Source organism: Thunnus maccoyii, chromosome 8, assembly GCF_910596095.1.
Source record: "Thunnus maccoyii chromosome 8, fThuMac1.1, whole genome shotgun sequence".
Classification (NCBI taxonomy): domain Eukaryota; kingdom Metazoa; phylum Chordata; class Actinopteri; order Scombriformes; family Scombridae; genus Thunnus; species Thunnus maccoyii.
Genome location: NC_056540.1, coordinates 7661229 through 7680424, shown reverse-complemented (window position 1 = coordinate 7680424; position 19196 = coordinate 7661229). Strand labels below are relative to the sequence as shown.

General features: G+C 38.3%; 1 protein-coding gene across 2 annotated transcripts in view; it reads right to left on the bottom strand.

Moving 5' to 3' along the window:
* Positions 1 to 3285: 3285 nt before the first annotated feature.
* il1rapl2 (interleukin 1 receptor accessory protein-like 2) overlaps positions 3286 to 19196 on the bottom strand; it is a 159860-nt gene continuing 143949 nt past the window's right edge. Inside the window, exons 8-17 of one of the 2 annotated variants that reach the window (XM_042419146.1) lie at positions 18074 to 18214; positions 14142 to 14202; positions 13494 to 13603; positions 8259 to 8404; positions 7997 to 8074; positions 7767 to 7883; positions 6076 to 6198; positions 5191 to 5430; positions 5000 to 5030; positions 3286 to 4734 (exon numbers count right to left, since the gene is read on the bottom strand). In XM_042419146.1, the coding sequence (XP_042275080.1) occupies positions 4646 to 4734; positions 5000 to 5030; positions 5191 to 5430; positions 6076 to 6198; positions 7767 to 7883; positions 7997 to 8074; positions 8259 to 8404; positions 13494 to 13603; positions 14142 to 14202; positions 18074 to 18214 (1136 nt within the window). In that variant the 3' untranslated portion in view covers positions 3286 to 4645. The remainder of the gene's footprint in view (positions 4735 to 4999; positions 5031 to 5190; positions 5431 to 6075; positions 6199 to 7766; positions 7884 to 7996; positions 8075 to 8258; positions 8405 to 13493; positions 13604 to 14141; positions 14203 to 18073; positions 18215 to 19196) is intronic. The other variant, XM_042419147.1, reaches the window with a different exon arrangement.

Genomic DNA, 19196 nt, shown 5'->3' with positions numbered 1-19196 from the left:
GTCATCTTCCGTTCTGGGATGGTCGGTGACTTTTCTTCCATAGGCTCATATGAAATAAGCACTTCATGAATTAGGCAAGGTTAATTGTTTGTATGAAATACTGGATGAAGTGGCAGTTGAGCCATTTTGCCCCTAAAGTCCCCCTCCACACAAAAATGTGTTTTTCTTATTGTTACTTCACTGTGATGTTTGAGCTTCACTGTGCAGAATGATGTATGTGCAGAGTTTGACACTAAAAGGCTGTTTTCACATTAATCTGTTGAAGAGGGAAAGTTTCTCTCTGCTCACTGAAAATATGTACCAAGCAGGATTTGTAACATCACAACTACTTTGGGAGCCAATTGTGGTTCAATATTCAACTTACACAAGTGTGAATAAAATCTTATAATAGCATAAAAGATATTTTGTTATGTGAAAAGTTTCTCTCTCTCTCTCTCTCTCTCTCTCTCTCTCTCTCTCTCTCTCTCTCTCTATATATATATATATATATATATATATAAGAAAGTGAGCAAATATTTTTTGTCTTGGTGGCAGCAATAAGTTGCTGTACTATAACAGACTGCACAGATTGTCCTAATTAGTTCAGACTGATGGCATGCCTTTATGATTTCCATTTTACAGTCTATAAATATGACCTGAAACTGCCAGTAGCTTTGAAAATTTTGAGAAATGGAAACCAATCAACCGCAACAATAATTTCGTTATGTGTGTGTGAGCCCTTGACTGTGTGTAAAATCACATCTGTGAGACGTGCAGCCATGGACATTTCAACTCTGGCACAACTGGTTTTGCTTCCTTCAGTGTTATTATTGTACTCAGTGACTGTCAGTGCAGAAATACACACACTGCCGGAAATTTGCTTGTGTTTCATATGCTTAGTGAATAGATTTATATTGGTACTACTTGATTGTTACATAATATGTTTTTACAGTATAGTAAAACCTCCTGTGCATGCTAAGATTTGATTCAAATGTTTCAGACAACTTCATGTGTAACATAAAAATGTAGCAGAAGTACTCAGAGGTTTGCACAATGCCTGCAGCAAGCCTCTACAAACCAAACTGCCTTATCAGTTTCAACATCCACTGTGACTCAGGCTGTAACCAAACAGTGTCATAGCAAGGGGGATGTTTAATTCACAGTCATTTCATTTCATTTCATTTCATTTCATGTCATCTTTTCTAATCATTCTAACACTTCAGTTGATGTTGTTTTTGAAAAATAGCAGTTGATCTCTTGTTAATTTTGTTCAGGAATTATTTTCATTAGCAGTGATAAAGTTGTGTCAGAAGGATCAGACATCTTTTTTGTCACAGGTTTTCCTTTTAATTGTAGTGCCCCATTTTGTCCAATCAGCACGTTCATCACATTATGACATTGTTATAGGTGAGCTACTTTGGATTAGGCAGTGTCCGTTGTGTATGTGGAACATGATATGTAGTGATATCATAATCCAGTGGTCTGATATTTACAAAGCTTGGAGGGGTGATGCATTATTACTGTATTCTGGCATTTAATGGAGGCACTTTGACTGGAGGACAACATTTCAAATCTGATTGGCAAAATAAGTATGTAGTATTGGATTGTAGTAAAATATGCAAAACATTGACTAGGTCCTTTAACCTTTCAAATGATGCAAAGCATTTTGAGGCATGAGAATGCAACAACAGGGTGTCTACAGGGTGCAGAAATAGGCTTCCTGAAGTATTTACACCTGAAAAACATACTGATAAGAAGAGGGAGTTTTTAATGCTGGTGTTGGCCAAACTCGAGGCCAAGATAAAAAGAAGAGAATGTTATCAACAATATTCTAGTGCACTAAACTCATGTTCATGCAACCAAGAATCTAATAATGCTGCACAGAAAAGTTCAGTTGTGTATGAAAAATATAACTCTAAATTGTCCTTCTAATTATTGCCTTTGGTTCCTGAGTTGTTGTTCATTTGGTAGATAAATGGTGTTGTTGAATAATTATTCCAGTCTTTGGGCTCTAGCTTCCTCAAACAGGGCACAAATGCAAATGTGATCAAACCCTCCAGGCGCAAAGTTTGGGTTGAGCTTCAGTGAGGACCAATCGCATGAGCTCCTCCGTTAAAAGCAGCCACAGATGAAAAGTGGGGAGAGAGACTGAGCTCTCAGAGAGAGAGAGAGAGAGTTCACCTTAATGAAGCACCTGAAGTTCCAAAATACAAATACACAACATCCAAAATATTAATATACATCACCCCAAATGCTGTTAGTTAAACTAACATCATTCATGAGAAATTTGAAAGATCAATTCATTCATTGTTTCAGCTGCTGTGTTTGAAGCACTGTATTGCAATAACATGCAATAACCTTTACAGTTTGCTGATATCACATGACTGTGAGAGAAGAGAAAGAGGAAATAGGCAGGAGTACTTGTTAAAGAGATGGAGTAGGAGGAGGGGAGCGGGAACCATACATGAGGATGCGCAGAGAGCTTAGCTAAGCAAGAAAACCAACGATGAAAACATCCAAGGGGGAAGTAGGGAAGAAGTAGAAAAAAGAGAAAAAAGCAGTTGAATGCGATAAGCAACCAATATGTATAAAACAACTCATTGAATTTTTATTTGCTCTTAGTTAAATTATTTCAACCAATATATCCAAAGAATAGTCAAAGAAATGAGCAGAAATCAAAAGACAACCACTATACTGTATATTGCCATTGAATATAACAACTCAAATAATTAATTATTGTATCAAACAATCTCAAATATCCATTGTTCTAATAAGACAATGACAGTACCTTTGTGTAAATTCAAAACATTATTCACTTTGCTTAAATATTACGGTAATAATCTTGGTTTCTTAAAGCTCACAAAGAAGAATGTGGTCTGGTTCAGCTGGAGTCCGGCTTTTAATGCAGTGGAGCCCCCTTTAGGCTGATTGGTAGTGGTCTCGATTCCAGAGTGACAGGTTCAAAACATCAGTCCATTAGTAGGGTTGTACTGCCATGAGAAATGTCCATCTACTCATCCATCCATCCATCCATCCCTTCACTCATCCATCCATCCATGAACAGAGGAACAGAATGAAAGCAAACACACTTCTGTGGGTGTGAACAGAAATTGCAGGGTACAAATCACTGTCATGTATAGATCTATGCATACGTTATGGAAGCTGTACAGAGATTATTGTAACAAACAAACATTAAAAACAAAGCCTGGTAAAAATTCCCACCGAACTTCTAAAAGGATAAAACTCTTTAAATAAAACAAAACAAAATAAATAATAATAAAAAAAAATTCTGAATGTTTTTGGAGGGACACCTCCTTTTTTCCCTTTATCAGTTTTTATCATTACTTCATGGCCTGACAGAAAACAAATATACTGTATCAACATAAGACGTTTATTCTCCTCCATATTAACAGAGGCTGCAACAAATGATTGTGTCATTTACTCTTTTATCTATGTTTCTTTGATTATTTTTTATCTAAATGGGTGGTCATGCAAATAGAAAAAGCCAAGTCCTTTGAGCCTTTAGCTTGGTGGTAAAGGCTGGATAGTTCACCTCTTGACGAGTTGAGTCGTACCAGCCGGACACTGTTTACTGGGTTACAAGGTGATGAGCTGGCTGGTTTCCAGTTTCCGGCTCCATTTTCCATTCTCCTACCTAGTTCAAGACATAACTAGCCTTTTGGTCAACTAGTTTATGTTTCCATTTACACCAGCTAACTGTGCTTTCTTAGTTATTAAAGTTAGCAGTTCTAGCTGTTGCTTTGCGTATCACTTCGCATCTTGATATTCTTGCTGGAATCCATTTTTTAAGTCAACCATTTCAGCTTCTGATGGACAAATCAGGTAGCTAGCAGTAGAGTGGTATTTCAAGAGGTTGGCTTGTTGTTTTAAGGTGGGCTGGTATTCCGAAATCATTGCTTGAAGTCTGCCTCGTTTAACGACAAGCCACCTAGTCGACAGGTAGATCGATATTCTGAGAACTCAGCTTGAAGCAGATGATCATCTGGCTTTCCAACAATATGCTACTTCTGTTTTACAGTAGACCAATATTTCCGAGTAGTTAAGCAGCTGACAAATCAACTGGTTTTTCAGGTATTCAGCTGGTGTGCGAGGAAATTGCAATTTTTTGTGCTCCAAGGTTCTGCTTTGTAGCCTGTGTCCGGTATCGTGGACCTTTTCATTGACTCTTCCAGTTCATTACATCAACATGACCATACCTGTCTACAGACTCTCTGCACCAGTCAAGTCAGTGACTCATCTAACAGTATAACCAGGACGCATGTTGTATGAATCCTTTCCAGTAGTCATGGCTACACATCTTACATACCAGTTTGTATTAGTCTGTACTCAGTTGGTAGGTGCAAAACCAGTGTACAATCAGTTTTATAATCTGAATCTGTTTGTCTGTAAGCAGTCTTCAGCCAGTAAACCCAACCACCGTTGGGCCTTATGCAGTCTTTAAGATGTCTTTTGTTCACAGCGCAAGATGAAGTGGCCCAAAATCAGTCTTTCCGGAAAACCAGTCTGACACCAAGTCTGTACACAGCCCAAAAACTCAATGAAAACCAGTCGACCAACCAGTCTACCTCATGTCCAAAGCCAGTGAAAAGCAGTCTGTAAAATGGTCTGTAATCCAGCACCAGTTGAGCAGTCCTTTTACCAGATGTCAGAGCTTAGTTCTCTGCTGGTGAGGGGTACGAAGGTGCTGTTCAGGTGGAGCTCTGGCTTCTTCCCAAGTGTACTGCTCTGAGGCACCTGGGAAAAACACAGCACAGAAGTGATTAGCATTAATCTCCCCCACAACACAGCTATTAGAAAGAAGCTACAACTTAAAAGAGAAAAGCAGGTGCTGCATTTTACAGTATACAATACTATTGCATGCCAATGGTGCACCATGTCTCCTACATGACAACTATACTGTATATCTCTATTTCCCAGTCTGTCAGAATTATAAGAATATTTAAGGTTGGATGATATGGAGATACTATTTTCTGTCTACATTTCTTTTATCCAAACAGACCTCTTCTTCCCCAGTCAACTGCTCTGAACCCCTGGGGAGAAAAGAGGGGTTTTATTTTAAATGTGTTTAAACTCTGTGTACATGCACACAATCAACAGCACGGACATTTAAGAAAAGGATACACATGTTGGATGCTAGAGACTAAGTAGGAACTGCAAAAAAAAAAAAAGTGGCACTGCCTTTCCCCCCACCTGTCCATTCAGCAGTGTCATAGGGATGTTGCAATAGACGTGACGCCCCCCAGGGCCCAGAGTGGAGAACTGCACGGTGGAGGGAGGTGGAAGGGGAGGCGACAGGGAGGAGGGCTGTGAGGGAAGCTGGAACTCGTAGCTGCGGCAGAAATGCCTCATTTGGCTTGCTGTAGCCGTGTGACCCCCTCCCAGTGGCAAGGTCATCTGGTTGTAGTCAGGGATCTCTGTCGCCAAGGCAACCTGTGGTTAAGAAAAAACAATATAACTTTCTGTCATCTTTTATCACCAAAAGCATTATTCCAAATGGCAATTAAATGGACCTTGTGGTGAGATGGTTTTATTAAGTACTGTTTTCAAGGTCAAGAATAAACTTTCAATCTGAACTCTTAAAGCAACATGAACAAAAAGTTCTTAAAATGATCAGAAAGATGGAAATGCACAATTCCATGACAACTGTGCAAACTGTCTAATGAGAAAGACCATGATTTATGTAAGAAAACTGCAGAACAGATACTACATGGACCTTGTGTTTTGTCAAAAATTATTTCCAAGAAGAATGAACTTTCAGTCACATCTTTCAAGCTCCTGATGTGGCTATTCTGAAGAGATTTTCAGACTTTATTTTAATTCCTGGCAGAACAATGAAAACAAGAAACAACTCTACTTCGCACGTGGTTAAAATAAATGAAGCTGGGACCCAAAAACGAGTCAAAACAGTTCCACCTTTGGGCCCCGGCAGATAAAATAATGAAACTAGCTCTTTTGAAATGCCACTGACAGGAAACAAACTCCACAGTCCAATTAGTATCTATAAAATGTATTTTTCAGAAACAAGAGGCCTGAGTAACAACATAACTTTGAAGTATTACACATGCAGCTGCTGACCTGATGATGTCCGTGGCGACTCTCACTAGGGGGTGCCAGGGAGGCGGAGGTGGTCGTCATGGCAATGGTGGAGACGGTGGTCTGTAGGTCACCAAAGAGGCCCTGTTCGCCAGAGTCCATCACCTGTTACCATGGAGACAGTTATCACTGCGGAGACTGCTTGAGTAGTCAAGGTGATTTCATAGTGTTGGAATTGCCGCAAGTAAAAAATATTGTATTAAACATCTTAAAATGAAGTGGATTAAGTTAATTTGGGTTAAATATAAAATCCCTGAGCAAGAGTTAGTTGTTGGTTTGTAATTAATTGTCAAACACATTTCACTTAAAATGCAGCAGTTGCTTTATGTCTTATGTCACCTGCCGTATCAGTATAGCTTATAGTATGTGTATTGAAAATGTTAAATGACAGTTGAGAATGATATGACTGAAACCACTATTGCTAACTTAAGCTAAGCCAGACTATGAGGTTTAGTTTCCTTTGCTCTGAACCTTTTTGCTAAAGTTCACTTTGTTGCATTTATGTATTTGGTTCATTAAAGCTGTCCAATTGCAAGTGAACTAGGGCAGGTAAAGAAACATCATGTGTGACTCAGGCAGTCCATTAAATGTCATCCTCCAAGGTTGGAAAGTTTGGCGGTGGTGAGGGGTCAAAACACACCTGATTATCATTCAGTGTACAGTATGCTGCTGAACATGATGGATGGTTTGCATTCTTCAGCATTCTTGTGCAATCTTTCAAGAAGTTAGGCAGTGTGTTCCTTGGCCCATAAATTGAAGAGGTACTTCACCTCTTCTTTGTGTTAAACCAGGCTTTTGAAGCATGCAGACTATCAGATATCAAGGTCTGTTCACTTAAACTGGTACTGGTAATGGTGCTGTTCTCAGTCTGCCTGGTAAACCAAACTAAAGGAGTTAATATTACAAAGTTTGACTGAGCTGCTCTACACATAAAAACTATAAACATGCTTCAATTGTAATTCTTTTACTGTATAAAAATCGCAAAATTTGTGTTTATAAGCATCATAATAAGAGCAATGGTGCAGTACGTGAACACCCAGAATACTGTATATTTACACTTTTCAAGTATCATTGTCCAAATTCTATGACAATCATTATAATGGTACTAAAAGACATTACAATTATACTATCCTCCTCTGCATGATTGCCGATGATTATTCTAAAGTACCATTAAGTAAACATCTCTTTGCTTATCAGAGCATCCACCTCCTGAGGTGTTAACACATGGTAAACATGGACACATTTTCTTCTCCATTGTGATTCAAATTTTCATACATTACCTGTAGTTAGCAGGCATTTCAAAGGCCATCTGTTTGTTGTGAATGTCTGTACCCCAGGGAAGCACAAGTACATTTGCAAACTAAATTTTATTTTTTTCTAGGCCCCTGAACATGCCATGGAGATAATGTCTTTCTGTGGTTACACCTGTAGCTTAGTGTATTTTACTGCAGTGCCTACAAGCACTACTGCATTTAGTAGCCATGTTATACACTATACAGTATGGTGCATGAGTACATGAGTAGAAGGTGGCAGCATTAGTGTATATGGGTTGAGTAAAAAAAGTAATATTGTGTTTTTGGTAAACACAATAAATGTTTGTGGCTCTGTTAAAAAAGCAGTGCCAGTGTGTACATTATTTTAAAAGGCAGTAAAATATATGGAGAGCCGTATACCTGGCGTCTGGACAACGTCTCTCTGCGTTTAGCAGGCATCTCATAGACCACCTGTTTCCAAAACTTAGAGGATAGCTCATTGCTCTTAGGACCCCTCCACTTGATGATGGATAAAACCTGAAGAGAAGAGATTGTTAATGTCTAATAGCATGTTTGATGGTGTTTGATGACACACTTTAGATCAACCTTTTCATCCCTCCCTCCCTCCATTCATCCCTCTCTCTGGATACCTTGATCGTATGTTTAAGTGCCTCCACCTCTTGGTAGTTGATGACACTCTTCAGGTCTGCACACTCTATCATGATCACCTGGGAACACAAACGTAGAGGCATTTGACAGGGAGGAATATTACAAACTGTAAGCAGAGCAACTCTTGAAGCAAGTTTGTAGAGTCTTCATACTGGATTGAAGCCATAAAAGCTCTCAAGTTGATGACACTTGCTGACTAGTCTCTGAAGCTGTTTTATTTCCTGTTTTTGTCTTGATTTGTACCTTGATCTCCCCGGTAACCAACATGGAGTGGAGGCGAGTCTCTATCTGGAAGATGCTCCACCCTCTTTTGGCGACAAACTCTGGAGTCAAAACAATGATCAAACGTCTGCTCTGCTCCACGCTACGGGCCAAGTCCTCGATGTAGGCTGGGGGGTGGGGTGGGGGGTGGTGGCGGAGGCAAAGTGAAAGGTAAAAAGAACAAGAGTAGAGTTAGAGACATTCGTCATTCAGAATGATGAAAAAAAAAATTGGTTAGTGTGTTTCAACTTTGAACTGTGCTTAACTTGTTGAGGATAAATAAAAGATAAAAGAAACACTTGCAACCAGAATCTATGGAAACTGAAAGTGTTCTTGTTATCGTCAATGCTGTTTTTGATGAAAAGCTTATCAATGCTAATTTTCAAGGAAACTTTCCCTTCACATCAACATAGCTGTAAAAAATTACTGGGACAAAAAGGAAAGTAAGAAACTAACAGTAGCACTCGATCTTAATATTCCCACTTAAAGGAATGGGTCTCAATCTCATGTCTTTGTGTTGAGTACAGAGCTGAAGTCCAGACTTAGTTAGCCTAGCTTAGCATCAAATAGGCCAATTAATATCTCTAAAGCTGACTAATTAACACCCTGTGTCTTGTTTAATCTGCACATGAACAGAAATGTAAAAATGATAATTTGTGGTTTTAGACAAAGTTACGTGCTGTACCTATTTCTTGGTGAATAGCAGGTAGGTCCAGTGACTGTGCTGAGTATTCTGGAGTCTCGTCATCAACTAGTCAGATAGATAAACTGTTCTCCCCCTAATCACAAATTTGCTTTTTTATAAATGTTTCTTATAAAGTATGGTTTGAACAACCAAATTACTTTGTGTAAATAAGAAAACTTTAGGGTTGGTAGGCGCATTTATTGTTTAAACTTTGTGCAGAACTAAGCTAACTGTTACCCTCTGCTTCCAGTATTAATGCTACATGCTAAGCTAGGCAAAACACATCCTGACATTAGTTCTGTAGTTAATGCACAGACATGACTGATATCAATCTTTTCATTTCACTCTGGGATAAAAAGCAGAGAGGCATATTCTTCAAAATATTGAACTATTCCTTCAACATTTACTTAGTCCAAAAAATACTGTGCAACTTTCTGTAATACTGCTATACAATATACTACAATACACTAAAAGAAATTAAAAGATCTAAAAAACATTTCTACGTGGTATATTTGAGCTTTGGTTGGTAAATTCACTTAAAGGGGACAAATTATGCTTTTATGATTTTCTGTCATTTATATACTGTTAAGATGTCTATGTTAAACATGGTCAAACTTAACGTAAAGACAAAGCAGCTAAAACAGTCTGTTACAGACAGAGGCTGAACTGAGCGGCTGTGTAAAGGGCCAGTATAAGATAAATAAGGAGTTTTCTGAACTGGAAATCATGCAAAGATATTCCAGTAGAGCCCCTGAATATAAATGTTTAATAAAGTTAATTAGACAGCTTTAGTTTTTGGTAGCCATGTTTTTGAACTTTGGATAGAGCCAGACTAGCTTTTATCTTCCTTCTTCCAGTCTTTATGCTAAGCTAGGTAATTGTCTACTTGAAAGTTGTATCAATATTCCTATCTCAACCGTGGAAAGAAAGCGAATAAACAGAATTTCCAAAATGTTAAACTATTTCCTTTAAATAGGTTCTCAAAAATAACAAGAACATATAAGAGACAGAGATGTTTTATTTATAGTAATTACAGGAAAAGGTACAACAGCTTCAAAAGGAAGAAGCACAAAAAATTTAGTCTAACAGTAAGGAAATCCTCCCCATAATAGTATCTGCCTTCCCCTTGCTGACTGCATCCTTCAAGACATTTTGTTCATAAATGACTGGAATGACTGACAGGAGTATATAGCAGAGTGACAGAAGTGCTTGTGCAAGATATTTGGCTCTGACACAGTGCAGTGAAGTCAGCTCTTAAATGGAGATCAGAGTTGTGCTGATACACCACCATCAGCTCTTACTAATAACCTCAAGGGGTGAATGGGCAGGTGATGAGATGTGAAAAGTGAGCAAACCTGAGATGGAGTTTGCTCTCAATGTTTGTTGGATGAAATTGCTCATTACTTCTCGAATTTGTACTTACTGCAAATGTCTGAAAAGTGTGTGTTCTGTGAACAACAGATTCTCTCCCTCTGTACGTCTCTCTCCTTCACCATCTCTCCACTCGCTAACTAAATTAATGACATAGACTCTCCAACAACACATTGCAATTTCACGCTCAATTTGAGGGGCACAAATAGTACAGAACATCCCAAAATTCAAGTCTCTTTCTTTCTCTTCTCTGGTTTCCATCTCTCCCTTCATGTTTCTCTTTTCCTCCCACTTAACCTCTCCTCTCCTCTATTGCCCTTCACTTCCTTTCCCGCTCTCTATTTCTGAGGATTATGTAAATCAATTAATGAAATAACACAAACCAATGACCCTGTCACCACCTCTCTCTGTTCCCGTTGTTTGTTTCTCGCTCTCTTGTTCATTTCAGAGAGCTAATGGAGTGGATAATTGAATGGTGTATTTTAGGTTGCATTGCTGTGTTGCTCAGTCAACGGCTTTGGTAAGCAAAGAAAAGGGACCTCTCTGTGTGTCTAAGTCACTCATTCAGTGTGTCTTCCACAGTACGCAACCTTTAGTTCATGTGCATGTTATGTGTGTCACCATGCACAGTGGACATTTGTTTTTAGGATGTTTCCAGGGCACACAGAGGAAGCCTCATTTTGGGTGGAAATATGACTTTTTCGCTCATGTTGTGTGTGCTAGTTTTGAGTATGAGTTGGGAAGAGGAATAATTCTGGCTAAGGGCAGACTATGTAGAGCATGCCAATTCATTATGAACCATATTTAAGTAAATTTATTTATGTATTTTATAAGAAAATGCTAAATAATGCAAAAAAACATTAGTTTTTACTTTCTAGCCACATTATAAAGTTATTGTAGCGACCACATTCTTTTTAAGGAAGTTTTTATGGCAAGCAGAAATGTGCTTTTGGTAACAAAATGCTAATACTCCAGGGATAATGGCTCAATATTTTATTTAATCCATTAGTTTGACAGTTCATTTGAATTAACCCAGAACCTCACAGACCACTGAATGTGTTTTACAATCTTTTTAAAGTAGGTATATTATGTTTTATTACACATTCAGTCCCCTGAAGCCTCATAAATAGTAAAGGACCATCAAAGTAAACACAGACTGCTTTGTGGTCCATGTGTAACCAATACAAAATCCATTTTGTTGCAATAAATGGTTGATGTGAGTGCCCTGATGAAAGTGCACAAATGGTAATGAAAAATGTGCTGCTGATTAGGTTTTGATGAAACTTCAGAAAATGATCTGGCTTAATCAGACTCTTAATAATTTCTCTCTTTTTGGTGCTAAAAGCCATTACTAGTGATCACCTATCAATCAAACCATGTGACCAGTTCTGTGGCGTCATTTTCTCTTGATGAAGTTGGAGTTTCTTAAGTTGAAGCTATTTCCTATAGTTTTTCAGCCATAGTTACCATGACTACTCATGCTAGTAGCTACCTTGTTCTTTTTGTTTAACTCAAACAAACTAGAAGCACAACACGCATCACATCCTTTACAGTATTACTTATTGCAATTGATAATAGAAAATAAAAATGTATGTATTTCTATTCATTTAAATTCATGCATCACTTCAAAGTAATATTTCTTCGCCATCACATCATTTCGTGTCGGGCTGATTGATGTAAATTTAATGTTGTTACATTACAACATAACATTAATTCCTTCAAATTTGCTGGTAAAATTGTACTGAAACTTACAGTTCATTTAGTTTTGATCAGACATGATTGTATTCCATCTCTTACAGCACATATTTTTGACATAATGATTGTAAGGACTGTTGGAATTCATGTGATCATACAGGTAAATCATGAGGTAAACGTTTAAGATAGGAGAGGGAATTTGAATAGAACTTTATAGAAAGAAATGTTCCTGTTTACTAGGTGTGTCATATGAAATGCAAAATTAGTTGTCAAAGGGAATCTTGATTTTTATTTTTCATGTTATTGTGACTTTAATAGTTGCCTAACATCAGGACATGTAAGAATGTGTGTGTGTGTGTGTGTGTGTGTGTGTGCGTGTGTTTATTTCATAAACAGCTGTATGAAACAGATGAACCCCACTACATTCCAATCTAAATGCTCCAGTCACTGCTCCTGCAGCAAGCAAGACCAGAGATGAGCCTAAAAATGATGGATGTGTGTGAGTGTGTGTGTGCTGAGAATATTGACAAATCTGTATATTACAGCGTATTTTTTTCATATTCTTTTTATTGTATGTGTCCACATTGCCCTGCACACTAACGTTTTTCATTATTAAACAATTTCATAGTGTTCAGTCTACATATTGAGAGTTTATACATTTGTGATTGTGAGCAACTGTAGGCAACAGCTGCAATACATTAATCCACATGCTGTCACTGTCCAGTGGAAACAATCTATCCTCAAACTGTCAACCAATGAACTGAGAGAAACTGCCATGTTTTCAGCCTGACCAGGAAGGATGACTTGTCAGACCACAGACATGTAATCATTCACCCAATTTTAGAGAACACATGAAAAGCAACAAAACTGGAATTATATAGTTATAGAGTACAAATAACAAGTAAACACCATTTACTGTCATTAAACATATGTTTTTAGGATTGGCAGAACAAGGGTAGATAGACAGAAGGTGTGTGCCTACATGTTTATGGCAGTAAGAGTTATGTCTTCCCCTGAATCTGTGAATCTGTGAGTATGTGTGAGAGGTCAGAGCATTGACAGATAGAGCAATAAAAGTCATATTTCCCCCTCCAGTTGGACAGAGAGTGACACATAACCCCAGAAATGATGACAAACGGTGTGTGTGTGTGTGTGTGTGTGCACGTAAAAGTGAGGTCTAGACAATAAGCAAGATGTCCAGATTGCGGAAACTGTGTACGTGTGTATGTTTTAGTTGATTACAAAAATGAGAACATTAGTGTGTGAGAAACTGTGTACAAGTGTGTGTTTGTGTAGGTTGAGAGCACGTATGACATACACCTGTGGTTTCACACATATGTTTGTGTATCTATAAGTGTGTTATGATGAAGATTCGCACTTATTTATTCTGACAGAGTGATGAATTCAGGGTATTGGGGGCTACAGCGGCCCAGAGAGGTAAGGTAGATAGATAGATGGATACTTACTACTGCTGGGTATTAGATCTCTGTCTGGTAGAAACAGCTTGTATCCATAATGTTTCTCCAAAACGTCTGGCAAGATCTCCAGAGCAAAAGTTTCCTCATCGCTGCTCGTCCTGCCAGATATAAAGTAACAAACATGGCTCCAGATTCAAAATAAAATGAAAACCCATCAGTTAAATGAGTACCTGTAAGTGGCTGTTAATGCATTTATAGCATCGGCAGTTAAAAAAAATAAACTTCAATTCTCAAAAGTCATGTATTGTGACATTATTAAGCCTGATATGATATACTGTTCTTATCATGGTGACTATGCTTCACTTAACATCATTTAACAAAGAAGTAAGTTACATTGTGGCTTTTACTGTGAAGAAGTAAAACAAGTCAGTGCGGTTTCCTTTTCTTGATTTAGTGTGGTTTTGAAAGAACAGGTTTATCTTTCAACAAAATTCACCCCCACACCTTCCTCATCCAGGCCAAGCTAACCATTTCATGACTTGAGCCTTAAATGTCAAACACACATAACCAAGGTTAGAAAGTCCTTCTTTTGTGCTGCTGTCACTGACAATTGTGTGTTTAAGAACCAATGTTGTTAACATCATAAGAAAGCAGTGTTGAACACATATACAGTACATGTGCACCGCAGTAGCTGACCTGCCCAAACAGTCCAGGTCCACTTTAGTGTAAGAGAGATAGGCATCATACTCCTTATTATCTGTGGTGAAAGAGACAGCAGGAGACATAGAGACAGAGTGATAAAGAAATAAATAGATAATACGTTAACTCATTAGTAGTACAAGGCATGCAGACATCACAATATTCTGGAAGGCAAAGATGATGATTGAAAAACGGATTTTCAATGATTCAAACTAAAGAAGTTACATCAACCAGCCAATACCTGCATCACTGGCTACATCAATGTTTCAGAAATGACTAACTGACTACATCCTGACTGATGATGCTTTCTGATCATTTCTACATCATGGACTTGTTGAGACCAAGTGGGTAGTTCTGGGTCTGTAAAAAGAAGCTAATGTGAAAGTAACTTAAACCTGCATTCTCTCTAATGGCCATCAGGCTCCAAAAAGAAGTCTGATTGTGTAGAAGCCATGGATGTATAAAGAGAACTGGATACAGCGTTGGAGGCAGGGCCCCATTCATTCCTATGAAAGTTGCTCAGTGGTGCATGAAGCAAAAAAAAAAATGACTTCTGGGTATGAAAGTACCTGGATCTTCCGCATTGTGCGACCCATAGAGCATGCGCACTAGTGACTTTCGCTGGCCGAGTCGGCTACTTTTGGTTCAGCCCTCTGACAAACTTGAATGGGGATAAAACAATTCAATCATGCGGCTCTTCTAAGCTTTTGAAATGTGATAGAACCGAATAGATTTAAATCTGATAGTGAGACAAGTCATTTCGCAGGGGTTGTGATGCTCAAAAAAACGTATCCGCTGATTTACAGACGTCTCTTTCACAATGTAAGTCTATGGGAGAAGTCAGTGTGCATCACGTGACGTTGTAATTACACGGTTTGGCCGCTATGTCAAATTTGCTTCAAAGCCTGGTGCTCTTCCTGTATCCAGTTCTCTTTATACAACCATGATAGAAGCTTATGAGAAAATTACCCTACTTCTCACTTGATTTATTACCTCAGTAAACACTTTCCTATTGAGTTTATGATCTTAATCGCTAGTATCAAGTCTTCTTCAATATATCATAATGTCCACTGTGTAAATTATGGTCCCATTTAGAGTAAAACAGAACGATAAAGCAGGGTATGCTTTAGGTTGTGGCTACATTTTGATTGACAAGTTGCTACCACAGTGACAATGTGGTTAGGTAACGTAACCATGGTGTAACCCCAGATTGACAGAGTCTAAGTGTAGCTGTCGCTATTTCAGTGTGTTTTCAGTTCATGAAAGTTAATTGTAACATTTCGGTGGCCTAAAAAAGTCTCGTTCAGCGTTCATTTGTACTAAAAGACCCTCTAAGGATTCAGATGTTCAGTCTTTCCGGTAAGTACATTTTGTTTTAGCATTAGCATTATCACAGTTAACCATAGACATAGCTAGCAGCTAGCGTTAGGGTCAGCTCCACCCTCTCATCTAAATATGGTCACTTCTGGCTCCAAAAAATTCAGATGGGGATGGTGAAAATGCAAACTGAGGCTTCAAAACCGGAAAAGAAACAGGAAAAGAAACAGGAAAAGAAACAAAGACACAAACAAATCAGTGGGTGACGTCACGGTGGCTGCGTCCATTTTTTACAGTCTATGGCTAAAGGAAATCAGAAACACTTGGAAATACCCTGGAGAGAAAACCTGGCTAACTTAGACCTTTATTTTTTAAAATCAATTCTTTCAGTCAATACTACAAACCTACGTCTTTGTAATTTTCTTTTGTAATTTTCTTTAATTTAGTTTTTGAAAAACCCTATCAATTGAAGAAGCTGTTGTTCATTCATTCTAGTTTCTGTTTTTGAATTGATTTCTTTCTTTGACATAAATGTAGACTTGATTAAGGGTAACTGTTGTATATTTTTTTGTGCTTTTTACTGCTTCACTAATATGTTTCTATTGTAAGTAACTTATGTCCTTCTTTGTTTAGTTCATTCTGGTAACCTGTCTGACTTTGGTCTGTAGAAATGTGTGTTGTGCAGCCATCCCTTAAAGAGGAACGACGCACTTTTTTTTTTTTTTGCACTGTACATCATCACATAGATTCTCGCGTTAATACAGGTGATTTCCCAACAACAAATATATTGTGTGTAATACAATGCATTATGCAAATGTGATGTGGAAACTTGAAGCCTCTTGTGCACGAACACTGAGAAAGGACTTTTCAGTGAAGTAGGAGACATCTTGTGTTCATTAGTTAAACTTCTGAGATGAAATATATTTACATATGTATAGATTCTGGATTTTTAATGAGAGAGAAGAAGTAGATGTCATTTTTGGATTTTAACTTGGTAATTTGAACTTTTTTGTGGAAAAACCATATTAGACACACATTATTGTTCCAAGTAATGTTTTTGTATGTCTTAATACATCTATGTAAAAATAGAAATACCACAATGTAAAGATACTCCATTACGAGTAAAAGGCCTGCATTTAAAATCCTACTTAAATAAAGGTACAGAAGTACCTTACTTAAAAGTACTTAAAGTATTAAAAGTAAAAGTACTTGTTTTGCTGAAAATTGGCCTGTGACTATATTAAATATGTTTGATAAAGTAAGTTACAAATACTGATGAATCAGTGCATAAGCAGCATTTTATAGTAATTATTTCAGGACCTTATAAGAGTCACAAGATAAATCCAGGACTGTGAGAGGATAATTTGTGTAAGAAAGAAGAAAAAACTAATATCTTCAACATTAATTTGGATTAATTTCCCAGAACTTTTCTCAGTACAATATTTCCCTCTGAACTGCAGTGGAGTAGAACTATAAAGTAGAAGAACATTTAAATACTCAAGTAAAGTACAAGTACCTCAAAATTGTACCAAAGTACAGTACTTGAGTAAATGTACTTAGTTACTTTTCACCGCTGTAACTGTGCTGTATTCAGTGCTTAACAAGATATTTATGGTATGGCTACAGCTATGTCCTGGCACTTCCCAAAGATGCACACATTGGGAGAGCCTCTCATAGCAGAGCCCATAGTCTAGCTACAACCATAGACTGTGAGAAATATGGATGTAGCCTCCGAGACGTCACCCACTGGTTTCTGAAGAACAGTTTTGTGTGGTTTTTGTGTGTCTTGTCTGCAACAGCACTGCTCAACTTCCTGTCTTACTAGTAGGTCGGACAGTAGCTGCTCATGGCTGGGTAGTGACTACCAGCACAGTGCGAACGCATGCTGCTATCTATGCTACACTGTTTGGTAGTCAGACAGTGTCCCCACATCCCTCAGGTCATCACACACTATGTAGCCACAATGCCACACAACTCCCATTCTTCTGTTGTAATTTTAAAAATGCTGGGAGGGAGGGTTCTAGCAAAACTTAATTAAATGTGTGTGTGTTGTTTGTATGCATTACAATTACACCCATCATCAGGTTGGTGACTGTCATAGTGTCACTAGGATAATCACCTTCTTACTTTACAATCGGTTGCCATGCTAACTAAACTAGTGTGCACAAGCCACTGCAACAGCACTCTATCTCCAACAACTGTTGAGTGGAATGACAAGTTGGCAACACGGATGTTTTGTAGAAACCGCTTCAACTGTACACCCTTCCCTGCTCTCTTGGTGCTGTCCTCCATGTTTGTAGTTCTTTGTTGTTGTTTGTTGTTGCAGTAGACCCTTTTCACGGCAGACAGGTAATAAATAACATTAATGATGGCTCCATTCCATTAGTCATCCCAGTAAGTCATGTCAGTGAGTGAACATGCACAACACCAGAGCGCTGCAATTGGCTCACCTAAATGGAATGCAGCCATCGTTTATGTAATTAACACCACCCGTGCTTTTCCTGTTTTGACAAGTCATGGAAATGGTTTATCCACGGTATGTCGATATAAGCTCTGATTCTGTTGTGAGCTGCCCGTCTTGAGGTAAAACTGAGAGTAAAAAAAAAGCTCACCATCTTCAGTTTCATCACTCCCAAAGTGCCTCCTGTAGCAGAGCATGATCTCCAGGTTGTAGCATTTATAAAGTGCTGTTAGGACTCCCAGCAGCAGCAATATGACCCCCAGACCACCAGCCAACTCCAAGCGATACATATCTACAGTCAGGGAGAAACAGCAAGGGGAGGAGAAAAGGAATTGATGAGGTTTATATTGCATATTGATGGTGAGGTAAAAACACAATACTGACATATTTTCACACGTCAGTTTGTAACACTGCAGTTGAAGCTCAGTTTTTTCTTGTTGATTTTCTTTTTTACTTCAGGTTTGCTCACGTCTGAGTTTACAAAGCCAAACTACAATTTGACTTCATGAAACAGTAACAGGAAACCTTAAAAGACCTTTAACTTGTTACGTTTGATGAGTAAAACTGAAACTCCCTCACAGACACAAACGCACGTCTGCACACACAGAGCTGATGTTAGCTGATACTGGCTTTTCATTTGATGTGGTTTTTTTTATTTTGATGAAGTACAGGTGCATTTAGACACTTTGTTAACAGTCTGCCTAACACACCCGCCAATAAAGCACACTGAACTAAACATAACCACATGAATGAGGCTTTAACACACACACAGACACAGACACACATACATACACACACATTTACCCTAACCCTAACCCTAACCCATAACCTAACCCTAATCTAAACCTAACCCTAATCCTAACCACTGACCCAAAAATCAGCATTTTACCCATTGGGGACGTGGCCGTCCCCAGTGAGTTAAGGCACACACACACAAACACACACACTGAACCAGATGTGTGAGATGTGTTAAAATAACTTCGAAACCACAGAAACCAGCTGACTGTCAAGAGCTAACTAATTAGGAGCTAATTATTAATATTTATTTGCTGATAGAGAAATTCTCTTTGGATTTCCCCTTCAGCAAGGAGGTGAGAGGTCAGAGGCTGAATGAATATAACAGTTACACATTTAATTAAAGCTCCATCAGGCAGCATTTTCAATATCAACACTGAATGAAAAGACTTCTTTTAAGGTGAAGGGGCTGCTAGTAGTGCCAATTCAGCCAGAGAATAAAAGTCCACTGTGGCGCTCCGTGCAGTCTCAGCACCTCG